This window comes from Canis lupus, chromosome 3 (genome assembly GCF_048164855.1).
Source record: "Canis lupus baileyi chromosome 3, mCanLup2.hap1, whole genome shotgun sequence".
Taxonomy (NCBI): domain Eukaryota; kingdom Metazoa; phylum Chordata; class Mammalia; order Carnivora; family Canidae; genus Canis; species Canis lupus.
This window is the reverse complement of record NC_132840.1, coordinates 7,712,705-7,734,578: the sequence shown is the minus strand read 5'-3', so window position 1 is coordinate 7,734,578 and position 21,874 is coordinate 7,712,705. Positions and strand designations below refer to the sequence as shown.

At 45.1% G+C, this 21,874-nt stretch overlaps 1 protein-coding gene across 5 annotated transcripts in view; it reads right to left on the bottom strand.

Annotated features, from left to right (window-relative positions):
- Window positions 1–21,874, bottom strand: part of SLC7A6 (solute carrier family 7 member 6) — a 39,744-nt gene that overhangs the window by 1,183 nt on the left and 16,687 nt on the right. For all 5 annotated transcript variants that reach the window (XM_072816363.1, XM_072816372.1, XM_072816367.1 and 2 more), the window contains 8 exons: window positions 13,689–13,814; window positions 11,644–11,788; window positions 10,672–10,795; window positions 10,365–10,468; window positions 6,320–6,416; window positions 3,643–3,792; window positions 3,349–3,532; window positions 12–2,883 (listed from right to left, as the gene is read on the bottom strand). In XM_072816363.1, coding sequence (XP_072672464.1) covers window positions 2,789–2,883; window positions 3,349–3,532; window positions 3,643–3,792; window positions 6,320–6,416; window positions 10,365–10,468; window positions 10,672–10,795; window positions 11,644–11,788; window positions 13,689–13,814 — 1,025 coding nt within the window. In that variant the 3' untranslated portion in view covers window positions 12–2,788. The remainder of the gene's footprint in view (window positions 1–11; window positions 2,884–3,348; window positions 3,533–3,642; window positions 3,793–6,319; window positions 6,417–10,364; window positions 10,469–10,671; window positions 10,796–11,643; window positions 11,789–13,688; window positions 13,815–21,874) is intronic.

The following is a 21,874-nucleotide window of genomic DNA, read 5'->3' as shown; positions in this document are numbered from 1 at the left end:
ACAAAATGTGCCTTCTTGCTGTGTGGCAAAGACTCACTATCACATCCACAGGGATAAGTCTCCCCACGTCTTAGAAGCATCTCTTTTTCTATCCTGCCCCTACTCTTCCTTTCACTTTGTGTTCATTTTGTAGGTCTTCACCTATATTAGTTCCTATCTACATGTTAAACCTACTTGAGTAGTTAAGTTCTGTATGTACACATACTTAGGCTCTACTCTTGTGGCTAGAAAACTAACAGACTATCCACAAAGGTACAATTCAGTATTGCAAGTAACAGGCAGCAACTTATATGTCTAATACTAGTCATCTTAGTCTCCTGTAGGCATAGAAACAAAGGATTAAAAACCACTCCATGCCATTTTAATGTGCTCACTGCTGTTTATGTACTCATTAAGGTTTGCAAACATTAAAGGACTGAAAATTTCACATACTGTACCTACTGAAAAGGGGATTAACACACCAGGAGAAGGATTGAAGGAGACAAACAACAAAGACCTTGCAGAAATTTAATTCCACCATGAAGCTTGAGTGCTGTAGGGCGTCTCTGGCTTCCTTCCGACAAAACAGTTCCTGGGTAAAGACTGTATCCAGCACAGAGGGGAAGAATGCGATTGCCATCCAGTAATGAGAGGGGGATGACATGGCTCACTAAGCTTGCATTGGGGCACTTGGGGTGTGAGGCCCATGCTTCCTCCCAGGAGCCACTGGGGGGCAGCAAGTTCCTGGGATTAGCTGGTCATTTACTTCAGTGGAGATAGCTAAAACCTGGGTCAGGAATCCTCAAGACAAGCATACTCTGCTTAAAGGATTAGCTCCAGAGGATCCCTGGGATAGATGCCATCTTGGCTCAGACAAGAGTCATGTTTACATAGTTTAGGCAAGTCAGCCTTTGCACAAGACTCCCTATTGCCAGGAAGGAATTTGCTGTACAAATCCCCAACCCGTGACAGTAGGAATGTCCCCCCATTTTCTCATCCATGTGTATCCTGAACCGGAGGCAGCTGTGATCATGCTTCCCTAAATTGTCTTCATTGAGCAAGTATGACCAAAGTTACTCCCCAGGCTTCAACGGAGGCCATTTGATGGAAAAGATGATTAGAAAGGCAGCTTGCCTCATAGTTTTGTCTTTACCACTGACCAGTTCTCAAACGAAAGGATAAGAAGTCCAGGCATGGGATTAGCCAAGTCAGCAGGTTCCTCTGGATCCAGGATGACAATGTCTGGAGGCTTCACAGGACAGCTGTACAGTCCCCTGCAACCATAGCTGCCCATGAGGGAACATCCATTAGGCCAAACCTGCTCTGGCCTGACCTGGATGCTAAAGTACACCCTGAGCACCAGAATTAGTTGCATCCACTCATGCAGTCTGCTGAGGAGCCAGATTGAGGTTGAAGTAGTTTTTCCCCCCAAGGTCTTCTCTGATCTCCACAGAGAGAAAATAGAAGTCCACATAAGTACCAAGCTCTTCCTGAGACTGCAGGCCCACCAGACCTCCCACAAGGGGAGGCAGACAGGACAGGAATGCATTATCCTGATGATCCACACCAAGACAGTTCAGAGTATAAACAAAGCCCAGTGTCAGGGACAGAAGAGGAGGATGCAGTCTCGTGTGAGGTTTTGGGAAAAGGAAAATGACCACTTCTAGCACCAAAGTGGGCTTGTGTGGGTCTGCACAGCAGTCCCTCAAACCAGCCCTTACAGAGAGAAACAAGCTATTTGGTTGCTTGGGTCCATGAGATGTTCTCTAAGCCATTGACAGCTGAGAATTCTGGTAATACACTTGAACTCTAAAACAGTTTATGTCCTCTTAAAGTTCATACCAGAAACCAGAGATCTACCTTCTGTCATCTAAGACAAAGACCTAAGGTCTCAAGTAAAACAAAGGATTATCCTTCAAAATAGTATTACCAGACTTCTGACTCATGAATTTTTTCATTTGTCCTTGCTGATTTGAGCCAGGTACGTGTAATCTGTGACTTACTAACTAAAGTGTAACCAATACATGAGTTTAAAAAAATATATATATATATGTTTGAAGTTCACCTTTGCAGCTAAGACTCAACAGAAGATTGTGTTAAAACCAAGCAAAAAAATCTGTGGTCAGAGGCTGGCCCACCACCACACAGAGACCCCTCCTAAGAGCAGAGGGACTCAGTTTGGGGTACTTTGAGTTTTTAAACACAATCAGCCTATTGCAGCCTGTAGATGAATGAACACCAATGCTCTGTTAGAACTGGTATTCTGGATTAAATAATATCAATAAATAATGAAATACCACTATCTTCCCAGGGAAAGATTTTGAGTCAGAGAAGGAAATGGTAGCATTTCAGGCCTCTAAAGTCAGGTGCTTGGACCTGATCAGAGGGGCTCCCATAAAGCAGCCCCTTTGTAGAGGCTCCTGATTCAAATATCAAATTCAGAACCACCAGCCACAGCTATTGACCTAGCACTTTCTCTTGCCCCAGTACAGTTTGCTGAGTGTTTGGTAAGCTATACCAAGTTCACCAAGAACAAAACTAAACAACTATTCCCCTGACTTCAAGCCCTCCCCACCACCACCCTCTATAAAGTTCTCACCTTCAGGCTGGTCTCAGACCCTGAGTCTCCTCCCATAGCTTACCAGTTAGAGTAACCATCAGAGCAGGCCATCAGCCCTGAGCCCCCCTTATATAATATGGGCCAACAGGCTCCTTTAGAGAAAGAGGGTTGGGCCTGCACAGTCTTGTCATCTGGACTTTGGTGGCTCTGGCTGGCCTTCCAGGCCTCAAGGGACATCACCTCTGGCCTCTAGTCAGCTTTCCTCTCAACCTTTTTTTCTTCAGCTACATCAAGCTCAGTCAGGACACAAAAGCAAAGCTGCTGGGTGACTTTGGTGACAGCAGCTAAATGAAAATAGAGAACAGAAGTCAGCAAGCTGACAGCTACAACCTCAGTATGAATACCCCAAAGTTGATTAAAGCATATCTGGACTCCCTCCCATCTGTCCCTTGGGCATCCTATGCCAGGTTTTGCCTCTTACCGCCCCCCACCCCCCAGCAAGCCTCACTGTCCTTCATTTTGTGCCCAATCAGAAAAGGATGCATGACTCCTCATCTTCCCATATGGATTGCACTTTCCAAAGGGAGTGTTTTAACCCCTTTGGGGTTAAAATAGGACTCTAAAGTTAGAACTAAAATGCTCACGTCAAGATCGAAAGGGGAGAAGTCATGTGGAGCAACCAGGTCTCATGGTCTCCAGCACATCACTAGTATAGGGGAAGCCGTTAACCACCACTCCCACCTCTGCACACATCTGTACACATACACACATATCCACACAGGCCATGAGTAATGGGCAAAGAAGCTCACCCAGGACATTCCGAATAAGGGCTGGCCTCTGGGACTCAGGTAGGTAAACACCCACGAAGTAGACAGGAACCCCAGAGAGGGCAATCGCGATGCCAATAAGGGAATTAATGGTGTCACCAAACAGAGGCACAATCACCAGAAACAAGGAGCATATGCAGAACATGATGGGGAAAAACAGGCTCAGCTGAAATGGAAGGAGATGAGTTATTAGGTAAAGTGCTACTGGGGAACAAGGTACAGAGAGTCACCTTGGGGAGATGGCCCACCCCTCCTACTCTGTCCAGAGTCACTGACCTTGAGAGGCCGGGGCCGCTCGGGCTCCTTCCAGCGAAGATAGAGCTGTCCAGCAACAGACAGGCCCACGAAGAACCAGTAGCTGAAGCTGAAGTAGTTGATGAGCAGGAAAACATCTTCCACAGTGAGGTAGATGAGTGTCATGGTACACTGGAGGGGGAAAGGATGGGAAGGAGGAGTGGGCATTGTCACCACCCGGCCATCCCAAGAGACCAACAACCCAGCCATCAGCACCAGATCTGTCACTCACTGCTGAGTTAGCTTACCAGGTTACCTCCAGTTCTTTTCAGTGACCCCTTGGCATCAGATATGCCTGTTCTCTGCATTAACCTTCAAGGTGGCATCTCTCCCTCTCCTGTTGGGGTCCCTTCCTACACACAGTGCCTCCCATCTTCTTGCAAGCACTGCAAGAACAAGCCAGACTCCTTTCCCCTTTTGATAGCAGAGAGTGAGGCCCTCCTCACTTCGATGCACCAACCTCAACATGAATCACACCACCCTCTGGAGACCATTACTCCTGAGTCCCAACTACCTGGCATACAAACAGAGTAAATGCCTCCAGAAACACCTCACTGTCCTGGGGTCTTAGAAATGCAGACTGACGAAATGGATCCATACTTGTTAAGAAACATATGGCAGAGTTTGCCCAGTGGGACCAGAGTCCTAGGAGACAAAGGGACTAGAGTGCAGTGGCGTGATCAGATTTACTCACTTCATTTTTTTTTTTTTTTAAGATTTTATTTATTTATCCATGAGAGACACAGGCAGAGGGAGAAGCAGGCTCCATGCACCGGGAGCCCGACGTGGGACTCAATCCCGGGTCTCCAGGATCACGCCCTGGGCCAAAGGCAGGCGCTAAACCGCTGAGCCACCCAGGGATCCCAGATTTACTCACTTCAGAATATGGAGTTCCCCCACCTCATCCTCTCTCACCCAGATCATCAACAAAGGACTTTAAAAGGGCCCATTCTGGGGAGAGATGGGGGACTGTATCGGGGAAACTGGGGCAGTAGATGATTAAAAGATGTCACATCTCCCCTAAATTTACAAATTCAATGGTATCCCAATCAATATACTGAAAGGATTCTTGTTATTTTGACAAAATAACAAAGTTCACAAAAACAAATATAAAAATACAAATGTGATAATTGCCAGGAAAATTCCAGGGGTAAGAAGAAACTAAAGTATACTCAAAAGAAAAAAAAAAAAAGTATCCTCAAAATAAAATCTTTAAAAAAAAAGGCGGGGGAGGGGGATGGCTGAGTGGCTCGGTTGAGCGTCTGCCTTCAGCCCGGGGCGTGATTCTGGAGACCTGGGATCGAGTCCCATATCGGGCTCCCCGCATGGAGCCTGCTTCCCCTCTGCCTGTGTCTCTGCCTCTCTCTGTCTCTCATGAATAAATAAAATCTTTAAAAATCAAAAGAAATTCAGTACAGAGCTAAATAATGAAGCTTGATGCTGATGGGGAGGAAGAGTTGAGCTGCTGATACTATAAGGGGTATGTATCATTCACTTGGAACATGAAGCACCATCTACTATATATAAAACTAAAGGCACCTGGCTGCTCACCTAGTGGAGTGTGCAACTCTTGATATCAGGGTTGTAAGTTCAAGCCCCATGTTAGGTATAGAGATTACTTAAAATCTTAAAAAAAAAAATCTATAAAGTGTATAACATGAATAGAAGTCCCTAGGTAGTTTGTATACAACTGCCCTGGCTTTTCTAAATATGATTTAATTAAAATTTTTAAAACAGGAGGAGCACCTGGCTGGCTCAGATGGTGGAATGTGTGACTCTTAATATCAGGATCATGAGTTCTGGCCCCACATTAGGCTTAGAGCCTACTTAAAAAAAAATTAGGGGTGCCTACATGGCTCAGTCAGTTAAGCATCCAATTCTTGATTTTGGCTCAGTCTTGATCTCAGGGACATGAGATTGGGCCCTGCATCCAGCTCTGTGCTCGGCGCAGAGTCAGCTTAAGATTGATTCTCTCTCCTGGGCAGCCCCGGTGGCGCAGCAGTTTAGCGCCACCTGCAGCCCAGGGTGTGATCCTGGAGACCTGGGATCGAGTCCCACATCAGGCTCCTTGCATGGAGCCTGCTTCTCCCTCTGCCTGTGTCTCTGCCTCTCTCTCTCTGTGTTTCTCATGAATAAATAAATAAATAAATCTTTAAAAAAAAAAAAAAAGATTCTCTCTCCTTCTTCCCCTCTTCCAGTCATACAATAAATAAATACATAAATAAAATCTTTCAAAAATAAAAATAATCCCACAAATTTTATAATTTTATATTTTTTGTACCATTTGCCCTCCCTCATATAACTGTTTTATATTTTTAAAAAATTTAAGAAACACTGAGAGGATGGGAAGTAGCTTAAAAACCTAGTATAGGGCAGCCCAGGTGGCTCAAGCAGTTTAGCACTGCCTTTGGCCCAGGGCCTGATCCTGGAGACCCAGGATCGAGTCCCACGTCAGGCTCCCTGCATGGTGCCTGCTTCTTCCTCTGCCTGTGTCTCTGCTTCTCTCTCTCCTCTCTGTGTATTCTCAGAAATAAATAAATAAAATCTTTAAAAAAATAAAAAAATAAAAAATAAAACCTAGTATACCTCCCCACCCACAGTCTTCTCATAAAGCCAGGAGAGATTCTACAATTCTCCACACTCCCCCAGCAGAGCTTACATTGAACAGTAAAGCAGGAATGGGTGTAAAACGCTCAATGTGGATCATGGACAGAAGGTCTGGGAGGTGGCCCTCACGGGAGCCCACGAAGAACAACCTAGAAAGATAAGAAGTGTCAGGATGATCCTTTCATTTGGCCATGTAGCCACACTCCTCACTTGGACAAACTACGCTCAGAGCTCTAGAGCTAGGAGGCAGTCTCTCAGGACCATCCCATATTCTCTATACATGCCTAACCCCCACCTTCACCCCTCAACTTTACCCATAGATGTCTCCAACTTCCAACCATTTGTACTTCAACATTATCCAGGAATGCCCTACCCTACTATTGGCCACAGACACCCCCCAGCCCCTCAGCTATGAAACCCACCATCACCCAATGGATGCCTCACCCGGCCATCGCTCACTGCCACCCCAATCCACTCCATCAGAGGTACCTCCACTCTAACACCCCACAGATTTCATACTTAACACAATGGCTTTTTAAAGAAGGGCAGCCAGCCTTCTGTTGTGCTCTCTATATATCTTCCCTGAGCTCCTGATATATGATAGGCCAGGATAAGCCCAGGGGCTTAGAGATAACCCAGGTTTCCTCTCTTTAGGGAAAGAGCCCAACTGATTGAGAAGCAAAGCAAGAGAGAAATGAACTACCATCTAGAGTAGTCAGCATCATCATGAAGTACAAAGCACTCAACAGGCTTGGCAGTGGGCTGAGAGAACAAAAAACTTCACAAGAGATGACCACATCTGGGCTGGGAAGAAGAACTGGAGTTTGCCAGAAGGTGAGCAGGTGGGTGGAAACCACCATTGGCAAAGGCAAAAGAGGCTTAAGGAATGAAAGAGGGTGAGCTTCCTGAGGTCAGTACCAGAATGCCTACAGTCCCAGGATAAGGTGCATGAGGAGACAGCTGAGAATAACCTACACATGAGGCCATGCTATGGAGTCTGAACAAACACTGACAGTCTGTTGTGGCTTTGAAGTAAAGGCCTCACAGGATTTGACAGAGACTCTGGTGGCATCATGGAGGCCAACTAAAGCAGGGAGAGGCTAGGGTATAGAAAGAAGGCCAGATAAGAAAGTAGTCTGTGGGGTGCCTGAGTAACACAGTCGGTTAAGCCTCCAACTCTTGATTTGGGCTCAGGTCATGATCTTAGGGTTATGGGGTCAAGCCCCACGTCATGCTCCATGCTCAGCAGAGTCAGCTTGGGACTCTCCCTCTTCCTCTGCTCCTCCCCCACTTGTCAAATAAATAAATCTAAAAAGAAAGTAATTTGCGATAACTATCCCATCAGAGAGGAGGCCTGAATGAGGGTAGACACCGTGGCTGAAGAGAGAACAAGAGAGATATGACCACCTCAATCAAATTTGGTGATCCTGGGACACCTGGGTGGCTCAGCGGTTGAGCACCTTCCTTCGGCCCAGGTCGTGATCCTGGAGTCCCAGGATCGAGTCCCACATTAGGCTCCCTGCATGGAGCCTGCTTCTCACTCTGCCTGTGTCTCTGCCTCTGTCTCTCCATGTCTCTCATGAATAAAAAAATACATTCTTTTTTTTTTTTTAAAGGTATTTGGACTTTTTTTTTTTTTTTTTTTTTTTTATGATAGTCACACAGAGAGAGAGAGAGAGAGAGAGAGAGGCAGAGACATAGGCAGAGGGAGAAGCAGGCTCCATGCACCGGGAGCCCGACGTGGGATTCGATCCCGGGTCTCCAGGATCGCGCCCTGGGCCAAAGGCAGGCGCCAAACCGCTGCGCCACCCAGGGATCCCAATAAATACATTCTTAAAAAAAAAAAATTTGGTGGTCCTTTGAGTGTGTGTCTATGTGTGTGCACATGTGTACATGTGTGAGCTGGGAGAAGAGGGTGAACACCAAGGGAAAAACAAAGAGGTCAAGGAAGGAGAACTGGCAACACATAATATCACAACTAAAGACAAAGCATAAGTGGAGTGCATTTAGATACTTGTGAGCCATCTAGGTGGAGCCACAGGAGTTGATGATAGCATCTGGAAAGGTCACAGGGCAAGATGGTGGGAGTTGGCTCACACAGGTTAATAATCTGTACTAGGTAGAGAAGAAATAGGGTAGAGGGGATGCTAGGAGATACTATGCAGGTACAACAAAAGTGTCTAGTACAAAACCAAAGACAACTACATAGGCAACAAAGAAAAAGTGAGAAGTTAACACAGAAACAATTGTGCATTACCTCAACATCACTGCAGTCCCCTTCATGTCCAGACTCTTACTCTCTGAATCCTCTATCCCCACCCTCAAAACCCAGTTTGGGGTGCCAAACTGTCAATCCCACAGTATAGCTGAGTGAGGTTAAAAGGCACCTACTGTGTAAGTATTTTAAGTTTGGCAGAGCCAATTAGAATGTCTTGGGCACAGCGCCTGAGTGGCTAAGTTAGTTAAGCATCTGCCTTTGGCTCAGCTCATGATCCCAGGGTCTGGGGATCGAGCCCTATGTCAAGATCCTTACTCAGCAAGGAGCCTACTCTCCCTCCTCTCCCTCTGCCTACCCATACCCCCTGCTTGTGTGCACACTCTCTCTCTCTGTCAAATAAATAAATAAATAAAATATTTAAAAAAATAGAATATCTTGGGCATCAGTAAGGGTGAGGTTATGGGAAACACCATCTTTGGGTGGGGTAACTTGTGAAGAGTCACACTCAGTGCAACCTTGGCCACATCAGCTTGAAGTAAAGGAAGAGGACACCATACTATTTTCCAGGACTGATCGCTCTATTGCTCTCCGTAGGGAGGCCCCAAGTACCTGGACTGGGGTGTCAAAACCAGTAAGAAAAGAAATAGGACAAAATATTATTTCTTTTACTAATTCATCCTCTACCTGTTCATGCAGAAGATATTTTTTTTTCAAGATTTTATCTATTTATTCAAGAGAGAGAAAGAGAGGCAGAGACACAGGCAAAGGGAGAAGCAGGCTCCATGCAGGAAGCCCAATGTGGGACTCAATCCCGGGACTCCAGGATCACTCCCTGAGCCAAAGGCAGACGCTCAACCGCTGAGCTATCAGGTGTTCCTCATGTAGAAAATATTTACTGAATGCCTGTTATACTCCCAGCCCTAGGGACAGCAACGTGTATAGGGTGAGTGGAAGAGAAATCAGGAAAGAAGGCTTCCTTTCAAATACCAGAGTGTCACAGAGTCACAGGAGTAGTTTCAGAAGTAGAGGGTAGTAAGCATCACTTGCTATAGGAGTCCATAAGAATAAGAACTAAAAGCAGGCTAAGAAGGAAGTCACCAATACACTTAAGAATATTTTTTAGGTAGCAGAAGTCAAAGTATAATGGCTAGAACAATAAGTGGCAGTCAAAATGCAGACCATTCCCTCAAGAAGTGTATCCAGTAAGGAAGAAGAGAGATGAGAAAAGCTGTTTTGTGACTTCACTGAGCAGAGATGAAGCTTGTGCAGAGCTGCTTCCCAAATGAACATCCACCAAAGAGAAGGGCCAAATGATGAAGCAAAGTGCTAAGAAGAGGGATGGTGCTGGAGCCCTGAGACCAACCAGCTAGCAGGGTCAGCCTGGAAAAGCGGAACTACTCCTTTCTCTGAAACAACAGGAAGGAAAAATGCTCTTATAGGTAAGTCTCTACACAGAGAGGAGAGCAGAGCCTACCTATCAGCTTCAGTGATATCTGTGAAGTGAAGGGCAGGGTCACCCTGTACCAATACCTGGTATACAGCAAGTGATCACTAATAATCTTTTAAAGGAAGGAGTCCTGAGCCTACAGTATAACCCACAAGGAGCCTAGAGTATGGTCCCTGACAGGGTCTCTACTCCAGGCTATAACCTTCCTTCCCTCCACTTCTAACCAATCTGTTCTCACCTCAGATGGAAGTGTGAGCTTCAAGCACACAAATGTCAGCACAAAGGCCGAAATACTCATGCACACAAGTGTACACACACACACATACACACCCTATACATCCAAAAGAGGTAAGAAGGGCTCTTATGGGCTCACCTATATCCTCAGAAGATTAAATATTGCAATCTGTTATTGGTAAAGCAGAAATACATTACCTTGAGGAAGCAAAGATAGATGCATTGAGGCCCCCAAAGCAGGACAGGGCAACGGCAATGGGAATGGTCCAGCTGAACATGCCAAATGTCTGGTCAGCAAATGTCTAGGGAAAGAGCACAGAAGTCACTCAGCACAGACCAGGATTTCATAAGCCTCCTATACCTATGCTTTCAGGACAAACACCATCACTACTGAGCAGCCCACTCTCTGGCCTAGACCCATCATCTCACCCTTCAGAGCTGGAGTGGCTGCAGAAAGAGATTGAGCCATACAGTATCATAAGATGACAAGCAAATAGGGACTCACCACAGCCACAGCATCACTGTCAAGGACATCTGAAATGCTCAGCACTGTGTAATAGGCCACATTGGTCAGGATGTAGATGAGCGTCACAATTGGCATAGAAATCCCAATGGCCAGGGGCAAATTTCTGTCAGGACAAGTGAGACAGGACTACCTAGAATCAACTCTTTTTGGAGTCAGAGTTCACCCAGGGACTTTTCTGAAATTTAGCAGTTCCCTGACTCTAAGTCTTTGAGGCAGGCTCCTCTTTCCCACATTGTCTAAGGTGGGTATGAATCCCATGCCCCTTTCTGCTAAGAAACGAGAGAGAGAGAGAGAGAGACCCTTCTCTGTGAAGATAGCTGGGGATCAATATTTGATCCTTGCCACAATAGGACTCATGAGTCCCACTGAAGGAGGAGCAGTGTCCTCCAGGGACTGGAAGCCAGGCTGGGGACCTGGCTGCCCAAAATAAGCTTCTGGCTTCCCAGGCTTCAGTGTCAGCACCAGAGTATGAGGTTCTAACACTTTAGCCCCCGCTGGATCAGCCACTGCTAAATGGAAGACCTCTTCTTTTCTTTTTTTTTTTTTTTTAAGATTTTATTTATTTATTCATAGACACACAGAGAGAGAGGCAGAGACACAGGCAGAGGGAGAAGCAGGCTCCATGCAGGAGCCTGATGTGGGACTCGATCCTGGGTCTCCAGGATCACACCCCAGGCTGCAGGCTGCGCCACCGGGGCTGTCCTGGAAGACCTCTTCTTGAGCAAAGACCTTGGGAATCCTCCAGTGTAAACCTGAGCGTGAATAGCAAGGGGCTTTCCCTCCTTCACTCATCCCCAACCTAGCCCCTTATCCCTCCGAGCTAGAGAAGGAGGAGTAGGGAGAAGAAAGGATGAGAGAAAGAGAAAGGGGAAGAAAGAAGGCAAGTGTGCCCACTATGAGCAGGAGGAGTTCCAGCCAAGTTGGGAAGTGAGAGTGTGATCCCACCGTTACCTTTCTGGGTTTTTGATTTCTTCTGTTACAAAATTAAGGGTGTCCCAACCTGAGTAAGAGAAGAGGGCAGAGTAGAGGGCGAGAGAGAGGTCTCCCATGTCCCAGGAGGAACCCTCAAAGGCGTCTTGAAAGTGCTCAGAGTGTCCTGTGGGGACAAAGGTAAGTAGGGGAAAGAGTTCAGGGAGAAGAAAGAGGAAGAAGAAAGAAAAGAGACATAGTAGGTATAAGGAGAAGAGGAGGAACAGGGAGAGGCAGTAAGAAAAAGGAAGCAAAGATGGGGAAAGAAAGGAGGGTCAAGAAAAAAAAGGAAAAGCAAGTGGGAAGAGGGAAGAAAAAAAAACATAATTTAACATCAAAAGAACAACCATCAGCCATCTCTATACTTTATCACCCCACCCACTCCGTCAAGAAAGTGCATATTCCTCTAACAAACCTATGCAATCTTAGAAAAACAAAGGCATTCCTGGTTGCCTTCTGAAGTGATAATACCATTTCCAGAAAAGCTCTAATAAATTTGCAGTGTCCTCACAGTAGGCCAGAGATCTTCCTCCTTTTTTTAGAAAGAACCCTGTTTCACATAAAGGAAGCATTTTTAATTAACAATTAGACCTTCCTGTGGAACTATCTCTTGTGGCCAAAACCAATGCACAATTTGGGTCAAATAGTTTTCCCATTCTCATGAAAAGAACTCCGTTGCTCTACTTGCAGAAGCTGTGATTACATGTGGCAGGAAATCACAGGCTATGTATGAACTGGGGTCTTCTTATCTCTCATTAGGCCAGGGGTAGGCCTGGGCCACTTCCTCCCTTAGGGAGACAGCCTAGGCACCAGTCATTCTCCTTGGAGGCCTCTGGAGACCATACACTAGAAAGCTGAGGAGGCAGCACCTGCCTGGCCCAGCAGAGAGACCTTTTGGACACACTGGAGGTTTTTAACAAGATCCAGACTTCTAAGGAAGCCTGCTGTCACCCCCTGCAAAAAGTAGACCTAGTCCTTCAATGTGTCAAAAAGGGCTGGATATGCAGCAAGAGAAGGGAAAATAGAGGTTTTTATGTCCCGTGTCAGTCATCATATACAGGAGTGGTTTCCTCAGGCATAGATCTTGGTATAAGGATAACTTATCTACCCAATTTGACCCCAAGATGTTCCTGAGACTCATGGACATCAAGGTGGCTGGCTGTAGTAACTTGGTACATGTGCACTAAGGTACTGGACCAGCTGCCTAAGAATCACTCAAGGCACTTAAAAACAGAGCTTTCTGAACTCCCGAACCAATCAGTGTTTAATCCAATGGATCTGAGATGGGGGAGCCTCAGCCCCCTCCCCAGTAAATATAAACACGGCTGAGTTTAGAGACAATCTATAAAACTAGGTTGTTAAGTAAGTGATTGAGATCCCCTTAGCCAAAAATACCTTAGGGATTTCCCTAAGAGCTCGGGAAATCTTGTCTACCCTCATTGCCAGTCTACTTTGATTCAGGAATGAAAAGCTTCCTAAGGCCAACATGCAGGAAAGTCAGTGCCAACTTCATACTATTTTAATATTTTCCTGAGAGTTGACTTTGAGACCGAATGTTAAATAGAAGCAAATTCAGATGAAAAGTAAAGGCTGCAAAATAACCACTCATTTCTACATTCCATACCTTCCTTCCCATTCCTCTCAAGGATGGCCAGGTCTTCCTACTCACTGCATGGCAGTCACAGACCAAAAACAGGGCAAGAGCAGGGCTCACTCTATCCCCATCAACTACACTTATGACCCAATTATACATGATCCAGGTTTCAAAAACTCCTAGGCTTCCAGCTGCCTTCTTGCAATGTTCCCAGCCTCCACAAAGGGAAAGCAGCCCTAGGGAGGGACTGTTCAGTTGGCCAAGCCAGCCTGGCCCAAGAAGCTCAGGAACAGATGTCTCACTCTCACTGATAGTCCAGGATACACATAAAAAGAGCTAATCAGTAAAGCCAAGATTCCCTATGTCCTCCTTAGGAAATCCATGCAAACTCCCAGAGTCACCCACCCTCCTTCCCAGCCCAGGCCCATCTTACCCTGGCACAGTTTAACGAGACCCATGACAATGATGGCAATGAGCGCTAGGACCTTGGCATAAGTGAATGTGTCCTGAACACGTGTGCCCCACTTGACATAAGCACAGTTCACAAATGTCAGCAGACCTAGAAGGAAAAACATAACATCACTGACAGGCTTGAGCTGAGGGCATGTGACCCAATCTCACCTTGTAGAAAGCATCACATCTGCCCTATCTGCCTAAAGCAAAGGGGCCAATAGATCAGTCAGAACCAGAAGAATAAGCAATGGAGGGACATCCACCATCCGCTCATCACTGTGGACAAGTAAAGATACAAACGCATGCATTAACACATTCTTAAATTCTAACAGCCAGAATCATTTTTTGGAAATTGCCCCCAGGCCCAGGAATAATGGACTTCACCCACTTTTTCCCACTCAGACTCCCAATGTTCCAAACCATCCAAGGCATAAAACATTTCCATGGCCACAAGAGAGGCCCATCAACAAATGAGGTGAATTTGAATGCAGGTGGCAAGTCACCTAGGAATTACAATGTTTTACGTGTAAGTACCTGACAATTTCATATACATCCTCTCAATTAATTCCCACAACCCCAAAATATAGACAACCCTATTCCTGTTTTTAGATGAGGAAACTGGTTGAGAGAGGCAACCTCCCCCACCATCCTCTGCATTTCTATCCAAACCTCCCAATTCTCACTGAGGTCCATGGAGAAGTAAGCTTGCCTGGGCATTCCCTAGGCTCCTGTCTGTGCTGCCGGCTTTAGGGCCCAGCTCCTTGTGGGCTTCAATGATATCCAAGCCCTGTGCTGAGGGTCCCAGCATCTTACCCTGCTAAATAGGGACTTCTCTGACCTACCAGGAGGACACAAGAACAGAATAGGGGTTCTCAAGGGGTTCTACAGGCCTCAAGGGGTTCTACAGTGATGTGGCTAAGTACTGTCACAAGCCTCCAAAAATAGAACTTTTATGTGAACCCCAAACATTATTACCAAATCCTTGGGGCTGATCTTCCAAGCCACCTCTACCTACCCCTACCCATTTTGCGCTCTCTTCTTCAGCCAGAAACTCTCTCCTTACTGGTGCCATATATACACTTAGAAGAAGTGTCCTTTACTCTTCCAGCTGCCACAGCCAACAGCAACTCTCGCTTTCAAGGTCTAGCTCACTCACCACTTCCTCTGTAAAATCTTCTTCAAATATACCAGCCAGTCCCTCACTGAGCTCTCCCTCCCTGAACCCTATAGCACTCCCACTTCACAGCACAGCTTAGTATCTCATGCTATGATCATGTAGACACCTGTCTCAAGAAGGTCTCTCCCTTGGGCATTTGCACAGTCACAAATTATTGGGGAGGGGGGAACAAAATCATATTGTTTTCTTTTCCTTTCTTTTCTTTTTTTTTTAAGATTTTACTTATTGGGACATCTGGGTGGCTCAGCAGTTGAGCATTTGCCTTTGGCTCAGGGCGTGATCCCAGATTCCAGGGATTGAGTCCCACATCAGGCTCCTTGCACTGGAGCCTGCTTCTCCCTCTGCCTAGGTCTCTAAAATAAAAAAGATTTTATTTATTTATTCACAAGAGACACACACACACAGAGAGGCAGAGACACAGACAGAGAGAGAAGCAGGCTCCCCGCAAGGAGCCCGATATGGGACTCGATCCTGAATCCTGGGATTGCACCCTGAGCAGAAGGCAGACACTCAACCACTGAGCCACCCAGGTGTCCCAAGCATATTGTTTTCTTAAGCTTATTGCCAAGAAAAAAGGGGAAATGATAAACTCTGGTTGGAATCAAGATGGTGATGACTTTTCACTTAATCACCGATTCCCTAGAGCAAGGAAACTATCAGAAAATTGACATTCCTCTACTCAAATGGCAGGAGAGCCAAGAGCCTACGGAAATAAACATGGTGGCTAAACACCTCCATGACACTTTAAGAAATTTCACTCTGTAATACGCTAGCAAGTAACACAAATGCTCACTAGTCAGTCATGGGGAGTGGGAGGCAAAAGTCATATGGGAAGAAAGGCCAAAGGAATGCATGCATGGTGCTGCCCTGCAAATCAAAGTTCGCTATGTGGGGCTAAGCCTAGAACAGCTAGCATAAGGATTACCTGATTAATAGCCCAGTAATCCACAGACCCCAGTGCAATACAGTAAGGATATTTTGAGGTATCTGCCTCAAATTGCTCCCCCTCGCCTATCATGGCTGATTACCCAAGCTGAGCCTATTCAGTTGCCTTTCCCAGGAACATAGTTTGGGGTACCAAAAGACTGAATCTACCTAACAGTAGCAGAGTTGGGAAATATAGCAAGTCAAAGTCACATTCAGACCCTTGTAATAGAGGAACAAAAACCACAAGAAAACAGAGGAAGGAAGCAGAACTATGCAAAGCAGAAGTGAGAGGGCGTGCAGCCTGCGAGAAAAAGACTAACAGAGAAAGATAAATACACGAAAGACAGAGGACAAAGAGACAAGAGACAGAGATAAAGAGACATAAGGGACAAAAAGAGAGAGGGACAAAAAGATGGACATATACATGAAGAAAGAGATTATCTCACCATGCCCTGGCTATGCTCACTATGCTTCTGCCTTGTAGCACCAAGATGTGGATGTGAGATGGAGAAGAGGAGCAGACTTACTCCTCAGCCCCACTGACAGGCACTCCCTCTCCCTCTCACTTCTACCCCTCCTTCCCTCCATCCTGCTACAACCTCCCCCCACCCCCCCAAACACACACACACACTTGCTCCTCTCAGCACAGGAGTAAATATTGCGCGCAATTCAATGACTACTGCCAATAAGTGAAAGAAGGCAGCTCCTCAAGAAGTCCCTGCAGAGCCCATTCTGAAGGACAGTCAGAAAGATACAAAAGAGCCTGTCATAGTGGTTGCCTCTGGGGAAAAAGACCAAAGCACTGGAGAGGGAGAGAGACTTTTTCCATTGTATACTATTTTATACTCTGACTTTTTTACTATGCACATACGCTTCTTCCTCAGTAAAAATTAAACTATTTAATCTAAAACAATGTGCAAAGGAGCAAGGCCAGGAGCAGGGTGAGGCAAGGAAGGCACATAATTTAAGGAGGCACTCACTTTCAGGACCACTTGGAGAACCTGAGGTTGAATACACCCTTAAATGCTGGCCACAGGAGTCTTGCTTGCTTCACTGTACTCTCAGCTCTGCCAGACAACAGAGAGCTCTGACAACAGTCTACCAAACAGAAGCCAAGTCCCCTGAATGTTTTCCTGATTCTAATTAAGAAACATTTCACCATCTAATCCCCACCCCTCCAAACATCCCAAAATTCCCATCCCCATCTAGTGCCATAGAGTCCATCAGAGCCCAAGCACAAGACTGGGCCTGGAGGCCAGGTGCTCAGATAAAACTACCACAATGACAACATCCAAGCCTTCCCTCCTCTCTAGATCTCATCTCCTTGCTGGAAAGCCTGCACCAATGAGTGTGGGGTTTGTGTGAGGGTCTTCAAGCTCTGGGGGCTTGTTGCTGGGAAAGGAGTACTCAAATAGCAGATCCACACCTAAAGCAGAAACAAATGCCCAAGGTCGCTTTGTGGCAAAAACTGCTAGTTATTTTTTAATATCTGTTCTTCCATTTTTCCTTACTAATAGAAACTTTAGCTAGGGTCTAGGTTGCCCAAAACTTTTTTTTAAAGATGCATTTATTTATTCATGAGAAACACAGATTGAGAGAGAGAGAGAGAGAGAGAGGCAAAGGCATAGGCAGAGGTCTCCTCACAGGAAGCCTGATTCAGGACTAGATCTTGGATCCTGGGATCACAACCTGAGCCGAAGGCAGGTGCCCAACAACTGAGCCATCCAGGCGTCCCAGGATTGCCCAAAATTAAGCTGACATTTACCAGGCTTTCTTGCAGGCAGGTATGGCCAAATAAGTAAGTTCTTGCCCCAGCATATAAGCAAAGTTTCATATAAAAAAGGCCTCAGGAAGTCTCTTTGAAGGACAGAGCCTGCCTTTTTTTGTCTTTCCTGTCAGCCACAGTACAGACTTGACAGCTGGGGCTTGAGTAGCCACCTTGGACGACCAGCTAAAAGTCACACGCTGAGGATGGCAGAGCAGTAAGGCAGAAGGAAGGAACCTGTCTCCCTGAAAAATTCTGAAGTCATCCTACCAGCCTCACACTGCCTACCTTAAATATGTGAGAGAAATAAACTTCAGTATATTTGAGCGATGCTGCTTTTGGTTTTCAGGTGCTTAAAATCCAAATTAATCCTGGGTAATACATGCACTCTAAGAACTATGCCCCTCATATTCTCTTTCTGATGAGGAGGAGCTCGTTTGGCAATCTGCAGCTACAGTCCCAGTTATGCTGACAGTCACAGCTCCCTTTTCCACAGCAACGAGGAGAAGAAGGAACCCTTCCAATTTCTCCCAAAAACAAGCTGGATGTTACTAAGAGGCACTCAAGGACAGAGGAATGCAATCCTTAACAACAGCAGCAACATGGTGGAAGAAAAAAAAAAAGCAGGGGAGAGATATCTACAAGTCTATTAGGAGAAAATTGTTCTATAACAGTCCAAGAAAGGTAAACCCTTCCAAATGGAAATCCTGGAATCTGGAGCTACCTCTTGGGATGCATATGAATATGTCAGGTATATGCCTTTTTAAGAATCCTCCTTGTTTTTAATTACACAAATATATACATTTAGTATTATTATCAAACAATTCAAGCTCTATACATGGGTAGACTCCCGGGTCTTTGAGGCTATGGTAAAGACCCAGTCCTTCTGAGGCATGTCACTTCAGAACACGAAAGCTGTTGATCCATAACAACTGACCAAAATAGGGGAGCATATGTTTACTTCTCAGAACTCTGCCCAGGCCAGAGTCCAAGACAATAAGAGACAACAGAAAACTATTCAGGCACTATCAGTGTTTCTTCACTTCAGTCTCCCGCTCAGAAGTCTCCCTCCCCCATCTCTTCCTGTTCCTGCTCCTCCTATTCCTCCTCTTCCTGTTCCTCATCACTGTCAGCCTTCCCAAACAAATCCTGAGGGGTGAGGGAAATGGAGACTTAGCAGTCAGCAAGCCTCTGCTTTGATACCAGTGTCAATGCGGAATGACTTCTATATGGACACCTTCACGGCAAACATTCTCTAATGACGTGTGTAAGCCTACACAACAGGCCGGACTCCACAAAGATAAACAATGTAAGACAGAAAAATCACCCTTCCACAATCAAATCTACTACTCCTGCTCACCTGAGTTACCAAGAATACTGTTGGTCACCAGGCCAGAGAAGGGACCTATGGACCTCAAGAACTGTCATTTCCCCTGACAGTCCCATAAGAGCCTCTAAGCACACTGAGCCCAGTAGGCAGCCAAACGCCCCACCCGCCATAGAACCACGCTCCGGAATATATATGAATAAAATGCACCTTTAGGCTAGAGCTTCTCAACTTCAGCAATATTGACGTTCTTTGTGTGAAGCTGTCCTGTACTTTATAAGATGCTCAATAGCACCCCTGGTTTCTACCCACTGGATGCCAGTAGCACCCCTTCCCAGCAGGTGTGACAACCAAAAATGTCTCCAGACTTTTGCCAAATGTCTCCTGGTGGGCAAACTCACCTCCGGTTGAAAACCACGCTCTCAGAAAATGAGTAGCTAAGATAGTCTGAAATCTAAGAAAGTTGCTAGGCTCTCTCTGCCAGTGTAACCTGGGAATAGGGTGGGGGGCAGCTGAAAAGCCAGGATCTGAAACAGCAATACCTTCAAGGGCCAAAAAGGCAATGCGAGTGAGCAACTAGGTATAAAACAAGAGGGAGGGGTGCCTGGGTGGCTCAGTCAGTTAAGCTTCTGCCGTCAGCTCAGGTCATGATCTCAAGTTCCTGGGATGGAGCCCCACACCAGGCTTCCTGCTCAGTGGGGAGTCTGCTTCTTGCTCTCCCTCTGCCTCCCCCTTGCTCCCTCTCTCTCACTCTTGCTCTCAAATAAATAAAATCTTAAAAAAAAAAACAAAAAGACTATAGCTTTACATATTTAAAAAAAAAAAGCCCACAAGAAGAAGTAGAGGGCTGTGATTGACGAAAGAATGCATGTTCCTTTAAAGGGAGCAACCACTAGGCAAGGCAGCTGATTGTGTCAGGAAGGAATTTGGGTCCAAGGTTGCCAAACTTTTGATTTTACAACAGAAAATGCTGGTCCTGATTTTCAAATGTTGCCAAATAATTCAAAATTGCTTACAACACTAGGCCAAACAAATATATCTGTGGGTCAAGTCTGGCCCATGAGCCACCAGCTTGCAGCTCCGACCTACAGTTGTTATATGAAGAATGTCGTGCCCTTTCTTCTAGAATAGAACTTTAACTGCCTAGCTTGCATGGCTATAATTTCTGTAGACAGTTTCCCAAATAACAACCTGGACCCCTCTTATGTCTTAATTTCAAGACTAACTTAATTCTCCTATCCTACCTAAATTTCAGCATGGAATCAGTGCAGATTTTTGTATTTTTCCCCCTAATTATGATCTATTTGGTCGTTTCCAATTTTTTTCTCTTAAGACCAAGCTGCGGGCAGCCCGGGGGGCTCAGTGGTTTAGCGCTGCCTTTAGCCCAGGGCGTGATCCTGGAGACCTGGGATTGAGTCTTAAGACAGGCTACCTGTGTGGAGCCTGCTTCTCCCTCTGCCTGTGTCTCTGCCTCTCTGTGTGTTTGTCATGAATAAATAAATAAAATCTTAAAAAAAAAAAAAGACCAAGCTGCTCTCACTGCCACCCCTGCCCAGAGAGACTCCCTTCGGCACATTCCAGCTTTGTCTGATGATGCATCAACACAATTCTACACCCTAAGTTCCTAGAAGGTAAGCTGAACCCCACAGTCTTGTCCATTAGGACGGGACATCATTTTATGACTTAAGCTCATCTCTGACAAGTTCCTACCTGAAGGTACACGTTAGGGGAAAGCCTGGGCTTCTGGGATAGGGGCCTGAAGGAATTCTGATAGTGAGTGATCTGGGTAAAAGTACACTTGAATAAAAGAAGCTACAGATACCATGACTGTACTTCTAAGAGGCAAGATCTCTCCTCCAATCAAAAGAGCAGTTCCTAGCAAATAAACAAACAAATAAATAAAACAAACAGTTCCTGGGAATGGGGTTCCTAAGCACAAAAACAATGAGGAAAATCATAAAGGAAAAAAGATTTACCAATAAAAGTCTTCTGTACATGGAAAATTATATATAGAGGTGTCCTTTCACTGAGTTACCCTTGGAATTCACCCTAAGGCCATACACATAGGCACTCCCTGGTGCTCTGATAAGAGCACAAAGTCACAAAACCTTCTAGAAGGAAACTGGGTAATAGATGAAGAATCTTCAAACAGTTTATTTCTTTAGACATAGGTATTTCTCCTGTATAATTAATTCTACCCTAAAAAAAAAGATGCAAAAACTCTGAATTTTATATACAAAGAAAACTACTTACATGTTCCTAAACCATGTTTTCTAAGAATATCTAATGAAAGGGATTAAATATTAAAATTTTTAAGCATTATACAAATCACAGAGAGAATGATCTCAAGAGTACCTTTAAAAACTGAGATAAGCACCGAAAAAAATACTAGAAGGTATTTCACACAAACAGCAGTAGTAGTTCTGTGGAGTTAAAATTATGGGTGATTTTTCTTTTTTCTATTTTTTTTTTTTTTTTTTTGCATTTTCAAAGTGCCTGTAATGTCTGTATTATCTTTAAGTAATAATAATAATAATAATAATAATAATAAAATGATACTACTTTAAAAAATGTTTCTTTTAAAGAACATTCCACAAAAAGAGGGAAAAAAATGAGATACCAAATTTAAAAAGCAGAATATAAAATTATATGCAAAGTACAATACCAATTCCATAAAAGAAAGAGATAAAGACACAACTTAATTATAAAAGTGCTCATCTTTTGGTGGTGGATTATGGGTGTTATGAGGGTAATTTTCTCCCTAATGAACACATTTTATAATCAGAAAATTATTTTTTTTAGAGAACTCAGTCAAGCCAGAGGTCCCCTGGCCAGACCCTACCACGCATACCACTGAGTACCTACCCACCTTTCCTCCTCCTGGGGCTCTATGTGGAGGAGTCCCCTTTAACATTTGTTTTTAACAAATTCCTTAAAGTCAGGAGGCACAGTTTACCGTACAATCCTTTT